Below are 9250 nucleotides of genomic sequence, written 5' to 3'. Positions count from 1 at the left end.
AACATTATTTGAATATCTGAACGAGAAAAACAATTTACAGTTCTGTGAACCGCATGTACCAAAGAAACCAAAATGTGCCTGGAGGTAAATGCCCCCGTCCTGGACTATTTAAATCTGTACCGTAAAAATGAAAACAACTTTTTGGGGAAAACAAAAAATTAAAAAAACTATGCTGGGTCTCATAAAACACCATGTGAACCAGGGAAGTGATATTTTTCTGTTGTGAGATATCGATCTACAACTTATCTTGATGCAATGTGACCACACAAGCTTCCGTCTTCTCTGATCTCTCTTCATTTGTCTGCACATTTGTGATAATTTGAGACCTCTTCGACTCTTTTCCCTACTTTTGGACAGTTTTTTTTTTTTCCCTTTCAGTCTTAAGTGTCCGTTATATTCTGTCAGTGCTGTTCCCTCATCCCTCCCCCTTTCCATCCTCATGACCCTGGCAAGAATTTGCTAGAGAGCATGGGATTAGTCTTTTGGGAGTTTGGGAATCAAGATGCACAGCCATCACACGGAACATCTCTACAAGATCCTGGTGATTGGTGACCTGGGAGTTGGCAAGACGAGTATCATCAAACGCTATGTCCACCAGAACTTCTCGCCACATTACCGCGCTACCATCGGGGTAGATTTCGCTTTAAAGGTGCTCAGCTGGGACTCAGATACCGTGGTCCGTCTACAGCTATGGGACATTGCAGGTGAGTGGAGTAATGATAGTTTTTCGGAATTCTGGAATTGCCACCTGGTTGAGATTCGACATCTCAGTAGGGTTTTGATCCCACGTGAGCCTCCATACGGTAGTGCCGTGATATCCAACTTGTCGCTCTTTGGCTTTTGTGAAACTATAACCTCCAGTGTGTTAGAAGCTTTCGTTTCCTAAAAAATGAAGATCGACAGGTTGGTGACCATTGTAGTATCAGGAAAATGGGCCAAGATAGAATTTTTGAGAACTATCAGCTGTAACATTTTTGGAATCCCAGAGATTTTTGACATGTGGCGATTCCAGGTTACAAGAATAGAGGTGTTGGGAGAAGGCTAGGAGCCGCAAAAAAGGGAACTCAATCATTCTTTTATATTTTATTTTATGACCCACAAATTATTATGAACCGAAAAATATTTTTAATTTTCAGATGACATTTTTTTAGGACTGGTTTCTATACATCCGGCCATTTTTTTGCCTTTTCTCTACTCCATGGTAGCAAAACATTGGAGGAAAACTGATGGCTGAAGTGATCTTACAGTTTTCTATGGGATCATTCTGAGTATACGGCGCATCAGCTTTGTAGCCGGATAAAAAATGTATCTGTGCTTCGTTTTTCTATTTGGTTACTGAGACCGGATCAGTGCACATCAGGGGTGACTGGATCTAATTGATCAGTTCTGTCCAGCGATGGCATAAACAGAAACAGTATATGGGAACCAAGCTTGACTCCATATTTTTGGGGGTGTTTTTGTGAGATTTTCCAAAATTGCGGTAAAACCACATAGTTTTTGCCTTGGTTTTCAAAAATTGCTGTAAAAAAACAATTTTTGCCGAGATTTCAGGAAGAAAAACACAACCTGAGTGTATTATATGAATATAATGTGAGGCGGCGAATCCTATAAAATTATTTAAAATATTTCTTATAACTTAATATTAACGGAAAATTATTTAAAAATATTTTATTATTTTTCATATTATCTGATTTTTGCAGTAAATTTACGGCTCTCCAGGGACTTGTCAATCTCACCCTTTGCCGCAACTTATAACCATTGCAAAAATTACAATTTTCATATGAGGTTGCGAGAACGTTCTGCCCTAAATTTTAGCCCTGCTAAAAAAAGAGGTATTAATACAATGTATCTTTAATAATATACAGTCAAATTTTGCAAATGTAGCAGAGCTGGAATTGTAATTAGCTCCACATCATTATCCAGAAAAATGGGATTATGCCGATTTTAATGATTCATTAGGGAAGCCTCCTTCAGGCTCCACGATGAAGCCGTTATTTGACCTCTTCACAGGATTCTTTATTAACCCATCAGGACAAATTATATCACAGTGACTTGTGTCTAGTGCTAAACTCAGCTCTGCTACATACGAAGGAGGATAGTGCAGAACTCCTTGCAAGTTAAAGTTGGAACAGACACTAGTCAATGTATTAACATGGGTATGCCGAATGTCACACAGCGAGGATAAAATGCAGTTCCTGAATTTACTTTAATCTGCAGCAATTACTTGTTCGGAAAGTTAAAATGTCTTTGATCGGATGTAACAGAGTGGAATTTGGCTTCGGTGCATCGTCTTGTTTTTTTCTGCGTATAGGATGTGCAATATGTGCATATTAACTACACAACCAACTCAGCTCTGCTACATCCCCAGCCTAAGGAAAGCCGAACAGCAGCTATATGTAGAGGTCGTCCATGCGACTACTGTGGGGCCCATCAGAGGTAAAGTTTGAAGCTCCTGGGCCCCAATGCAAAAATCTGTAAAAGAACCCGTACCTACAGTACTATGTGCCATCTCCAATCCCACCAAGCTATTGCTGCACCTTTTATAGCACACATAGCATCATTATAATGCCCCAAATTGGGACATTTAAACCTCAACCCTGGAGGCTCAAAAGGGGGGGATTGCACGGACCTATACAGTGAAATGGCCAGGGCCCACCTGTGATTCCTAACTGACCCCTGAGTGTTTATGGCTATGAATGGAAGTTGGATTGCGACTTTTACACTAGCAGTTAACATTTTGTGTATACAGCTTCTATGCAGACATATGTGTCTCCATGGTTACAGACTACAAACAAAACTCTGTGTAGTCAGTGGTCTCACTCTACTGTACCTCCTGTGCTGCTGCCCTGATGTTGGTCCTACCTAGGCGATCCGTGGGGGTGGAGGGAGCCATGATAGCTGTGATTGTACAATCTGGCACCAGCATGGGTCCCCATTTTGATACAGACACATACAAAAAAAGGGAGAATAAATGTTAATTGGGGACTATAACTTGGAAAAGTAACGTCTTCCCACCCTGTGCTGTGATAGTTGTTGCCACCATTTTGGGGGGTGTTTAAGTCCCCAACACCAGTCCTTTTGGGAAAGCCTCTGACATACCCCAGAACACCCATTTTGGGGTGGGATTGTAATAAACTCCACCCAATTTGAGCCAGGAGTCCCAGGAGATCCATGGCAGCTATGTAATAATATACTGCATCTTGGAAACTGCAGTTCTGGCGAGTTGTCGCATTATAATGATGCAATGGTGGAGACGGCAGAGGAGCCATGATTCTGCCATCACTTGTGGGGCAGATTGTACTATAACGCTGACACACAGCTTCCATTAAGACCACTGAACCCCTTAGATGCCTCGGACACAATCAGAACTGCGAGGAGCCATTGGTTGCTATGGTATACAGATGCCTAACGACGGCCCACGGGCCTGCCATTTTGCCAGTAGACATTGAAGACCTCTAGTGGGACTAAGGGAAAAAAAAAAAAAAAAAGATCAAAACATTTTTGAAAAATAAAAACAAAAGAATAGTAAAAAAAACAAAACAAAAACGTCTTACAAAGCCCTTTATTAAATAACGTGTTAATAAAATAAATGCAAGGGCCCCAATTCATCAAGACCGGAGATTCCCTCTCGAATTTGATGAGAGGACGAGGTGGAGTCAGACCCTCCTGATCCATGAAGAGAAGTCTCGTCAGAAATCTTAGGGAAATCTTACTCTTAGGCCACATTCACATGTTCAGTATTTGGTCAGTATTTTACATCAGTATTTCTAAGCCAAAACCAGGAGTGGGTGAAAGATGCATAATGTGTTTGTATTATACTTTTCCTCTGATTGTTCCACTCCTGATTTTGGCTCCAGATGTAAAATGCTGAACGTGTGAACGTGGCCTGAACGACACAACTCGTCATGAATTAGACGAGCTGAAGCATCGCGCCCCTGCCCACACCATTTTGGCGTAACTGGGAAAAACTGATGTGAAAATCCCAAAAGTCGAAAAACCATTGTGCATCTTGGAGTTGCGCCATCATTTTACAACTTTTCAAAGTAATTTATGCCAGAATTCTGCAGAAATTGCTTTGCTGAATCGGGGGCCATTATTTATTTCACACTTTTAAAAAAAATGTTATTTTTGTTCATTCAAACTCCCCTTCCTCCCACCACGACCTTCAAAAAAAAACCTGAATAAAAAGTGTTAGAAAAAAATCAAAATGGCATTGAAATAAGAGTAGTTCTACACGAAACAAGCTCATATCCAAATATGTTAACGGAAAAATAAAATTTGCTATGGGAGTTCAAATGCAGCAGAGCAAAAACAAGTCATCTTTTAAAGTAGAAAAACATAAAAAAAAAAGCTACATAAATTTGGTATCAAATAGGAGGAAACAGAGTTTGTTGGTATAAAACTTAATAACATTTATTCATCATGAGATAAAACGTATTTGTCATATCACAAGACAGAAACGGAGTGTCAGTCAAAGTACACCACAACCACACAAAATAGTGTATATCTAGATAGCAAAGTGCAGTGCAGGCAAGACGAATCCCACTCAAGAACAGGTACGTAAACAGCCAATATTAGCAATAGCTCAAAGACATAATAGATCAAGTGCCCGTCAATAAAGGGCAGTTAGGAGAGATTGCTCTTACCAGTGTGGGGTAGCGGGTACCAGCTGACAGGTGAGATGGGTGGTAAAAAGACCACGACGCGCGTTTCACCTATTAAATTAACGCTTTCTCAAGGGGCTGACATAGGAAAGTATTAAATTACTGCTTTCTCAAGGGGCTGACACAGCCCCTTGAGAAAGCGGTAATTTAATATGCGAAACGCGCGTCGGGGTCTTTTTACCACCCATCTCACCTGTCAGCTCGTACCCGCTACACCACACTGGTAAGAGCAATCTCTCTTAACTGCCCTTTATTGACGTGCACTTGATCTATTATGTCTTTGAACTATTGCTAATATTGGCTGTTTACTTACATGTTCTTGGGTGGTATTTGTCTTGCCTGCACTGCACTTTGCTATCTAGATGCACACTATTTTGTGTGGTTGTGCACTTTGACTGACACTGCGTTTATCTGTCGTGATATGTCAAATACATTTTGTCTCATGATTAATACATGTTATTAAGTTTTATACCAACAAACTCTGTTTCCTCCTATTTGATACATTCATTTTGAGTTGGTTTTCTCTTGGTGAACCACTGCGCCCATTGGTCCAATGCTTCACCGTGTTGTTATTATGTTATTGGCCCATTGTTTACGCATAAATTTGGTATCTCTGTGATTGTAACGACTCGCCTAAAAGATGTTATGCTGTATATCTATACCACATCCTGAACGCCGTACTGTCTGATGTCCAACTCTTTAATCAGCCTTGTCACATGACCAATATGTAGCTAGGGAACATATGTCAGCAATTACCATGCTTGAAAGTTTTCCCTAGACTTTATAAAGTTATTCAAAAGCGTGCAACATGATAAATATAGTGCAATTACAATCATTCAAACATGTTTTACTCCTCCGACTAAATTCCACAGTGTCTTGGTTGTGACTGATGGATCGCTACCATTTTTATCAGATTTTTTTGTCTATGTCGCATTCATAACTGCTATATATTTGTTAAAAAAAACCTGTCATAAGGCTAAAAGTGGTCAGATTTTGATCTTATTTTATTCCTGCTCTTTCCCTAAGTATTGCGATTTTTGTTTTTTAAAAATCCGCCATACGGTTCCAGAGATATGAGCCTTTTTATTCATTTCTGTGGTATTTACCAGTGAGGCGTGGCACACAGGATCCTCAGGGGCGCGTCTTTAGGCTGCTCTTCATAACTGTCCTGTGAGCCACGCCTCTTCCGTAAAGACCATAAAAATCACCACTAAATTAAAAGGCTCATATCTCTAGGACCATATTGTCACTGGTGTGCCAGAGGTGACAGTCGCCCTGCAGTTGGTTGCAGGAGATCTGTACGTTTGTCATTACAGACATCTTCTTAGAGGCTGGCTGTCTCTAGGACCCAGCGGCTACCTCCCTCTGGCTAATTAGCTCCCTGGCCTGGGTGTATAAATACCTGGTGTGTCTGAGAGGGAGGTGCTGACAATATTTATTACTACTTCTGAAGCTTTAGCAAGAGCAGTACTTCGTCCTCTCTGGAGCTTGAGGACGTGTGCACATTTGTCTGGAGTCGTCTAAAGCTAAGCAATCCCCCCTGTTTTTCTACCTTTGGTGTCTATAGAGTTTAGTGGAGGTTGACTAGTGCTCATCTCCTCCCTTCCTTAACCTTAGCCATACGCCAGGGAAAGTCAGGGCGAGGCACACATGCGGCGATTGCTGAAGAGGCAATATAGGGACGGTAGTTGAGACAGGGTGACACTAGACCAGACTAGGAGGTCGCCACGCCCCCCTTTCCCTAGTGTCTGGGCTCCCTTTCCCTCTTCCCTCTGTGTTGCACTAAGTCTTTCCCACACCCTGCGTGACATGTATGGCGGATTTTAACAAAAAACTGAATACTCAGGGGAAAAGTGGAAATAAAATAGGAGCAAAAACTGCCAATTTTAACCTGGTGACAGGTACGATTTAAAGGGGTCTAAAATGAGAAAAAAATAGCTGTTGTGAGTGCTGTGTGTGAAATATCTCCTATAACGACACCCCTTTTCTTGATGTGATGCCTTGTTCAGGGTTCTTTTCATTATATTTCCCACCCTTTGAATGGGCACCAAGATGGCGGGCAGGTCCGATGGCAGCTATAGCTGAATGCCTTGAAGGTCTTCACCATCCACTTGTTTTTCCTTCTCGCTCCACCCAGCATTTTCTAGGTTCACCCCTGGTGGCTCAGTGGTTAGCACTGATGCTTTGCAGCGTTGGTGTCCTGGCTTCAAATCCCAACATCTGTATGGATTTGTAGTGGGTTTTCTCTGGGAAGATATCCTGATAGGAATGTGGGTTGTGAGCCTAATGGGGGGCAATGATGACAATGTCTGCAAAGTGCTGTGGAATATGTTGGTGCTATATAAGAAATAGAGTACAGTATACACCCAAGGAAGCCAATTAGTGACACTTTCTGTCGAAGACGCTGCTTGGCTTTCTTCATAAGCTTTAATAACATGGCCACATCTCCCATATACTTCTACGATAGGGGGTCCAAAGCTAGAAGTTGATACGCTACCACCTACCCCCAAATGTTTCACCCTGGAGAGTCCTATATAAAATCACAAGTAACATGATTTGTGCCAAATGATTCAGCTTTTGCTTTTTGTAAGAAATGATGGGATTAGGAGGGTGGGGGTTTATGTGGCTGCACAATAATGGGTTTGTTACATTTATTTACTCGCAAATATTCTAAATATCCCTCTAATGTTACAGCTGATTTTGCCTCTGCAGCTTCGTGCGGCCGCGTAGTGACACAGGAGCGGGCGCAGATCGGAACGTAACGGGAGATAGCATCTCCTTACACAATGTAAGCTTGTGTAAGATGCTGCAGGTCATGGGTTGTCAGATCATATGATGCCGCTTCCTGCAGAAGAAACCAGAAAATGAGCTGAAATTCTCAGCATTTATAGAGCAGTTCAGTGAGAACACCGTGGCGGGAAAATTCCACTATCCCGAAAAAATCATAATGTTAGAGGGGATTCAGAATACAAAAACAAATACATTTCAAAGAATAACTGAACTTTAATTTTTTTTAAGAAGTTTGTCCAGCACGGAAAGTTATGAAACTTTGCAAATCACTTTATTAAGGGATTTGTCGTCATTCCTGTAAAAAAAAATGCACATAAGTGACTGCCAAACCCCAGCTTTTCCCCATTCTAGCTGACTGACTTTAGCTGCAAAGATATCAGAATGAACTCATTTGGAGTACAGATGATGGCAGTGATGGGACAGCAGCATGTATGTCTTCATCCGAGTATTGTGCTTATCAGGACAATCTCATACAGCAGATTTATCCCCAGACTTAATGACACAGGTGCTGAGTTGACTGATCACTGCCAACATCTGTACTCCAGCTAAAGGCAAATAAACTGTGGCTTGGAAGCCACTTACATGCAATTTTTGTACAAGAATGAAGAAAAATCACCAAATAAAGTAATTTGAAAAGTTTCATAACTTTCCAAGCTGGACAAAATTATTAAAATAAATAAATAAAAAATGCTTAGTTACTTTTTAAGGTGACACTATAGGCATAGACAGAAAATATGGGATTTTTCCAAAGTGGTGATGCCTGTTACACCCCTAAGGTCAGTGGTCAGGTTATTTTCCTAAACATTTTTTTTTTATTTTTCTAAAATCTAATTTGATTCCATTGACTTCGTGCACACTCTTGTATACCCATCACGCACATACACATTGCACACATACTCATTTTTTTTTATTTTTATCGGCCTTGAGCTTGATCTCGAGCCATAGTGACTTTATGGATGATCAATCTTTAGGAAGATTGATCTTGTGCAAGACATGCTCAGATTACACACTCAAATATATACGTACACGAACATTCATTACACACACACATTGCACAGACGTATTTATCCACAATTCATACACATTACACTTGTGCATTATTGAGCTCCCTGTTCCTCAACCACATGTATTGTAGTTTAACCCCTTCACCATCTTGGCTTTTTCTGTTTTGATTCTCCAGTACGCAGATATCAAACATGTATAGGTTCTTTTTTATTTAAGTGGTGAAAAAAAAAAAGGCACCATTTTCCGAGACCTGTAGCGTCTCTATTTTTCATGATCTGGGGCTGAGTGAGGGCTTATTTTTTGCGCGCTGAGCTGACGTTTTTATTGATACTATTTTGGAGTAGATACGATATTTTGATCGACTGTTATTGCATTTTAATGCAACGTTGTGATGACCAAATCAATAGATCAGGCGATTTTGAACGCGTCGATACCAAACGTGTATTTTTGATTGATTGTTAATTGTTTTATTTTGAATGGGGCGAAAGGGGGGTGATTTGAACTTTCATATTTTTTTACATTTTTTTAATATTCTGGAAATATGCTCCAGAATACTATGTGCTGAGAAGGGTTAATCGGCCATATTAAAGGCTAGGTTTTTGTGAACATATGAAGAATGGGTGGGAGGCTGTTCACCATATCTCCACCCCAGGGTGTGGTCCAGAAGGTAAATGTGGAGCCTTTGGACTCATTCATGTTCCATATCTCTGGAAATGAGATCTCCAGAGCTGTGCTTGTGTTAAAGAGAGCTGAATCTTGTTTTTTTCCCCTGAGCGGGCAAACACCGCAGT

The 9250-nt window shown here is 40.8% G+C and overlaps 1 protein-coding gene across 1 annotated transcript in view; it reads left to right on the top strand.

The window, feature by feature from the left end:
- Positions 1–299: 299 nt before the first annotated feature.
- The window catches only part of RAB38 (RAB38, member RAS oncogene family), an 84691-nt gene continuing 75740 nt past the window's right edge, over positions 300–9250 (top strand). Inside the window, exon 1 of the mRNA XM_073669626.1 lies at positions 300–704. Within this exon, the coding sequence (XP_073525727.1) occupies positions 503–704 (202 nt within the window). The 5' untranslated portion in view covers positions 300–502. The remainder of the gene's footprint in view (positions 705–9250) is intronic.

This window comes from Phyllobates terribilis, unplaced genomic scaffold (assembly GCF_046119375.1).
Source record: "Phyllobates terribilis strain yellow unplaced genomic scaffold, ASM4611937v1 Scaffold_2__4_contigs__length_985480577, whole genome shotgun sequence".
NCBI lineage: Eukaryota > Metazoa > Chordata > Amphibia > Anura > Dendrobatidae > Phyllobates > Phyllobates terribilis.
This window is presented reverse-complemented; position numbering and strand designations above follow the sequence as displayed.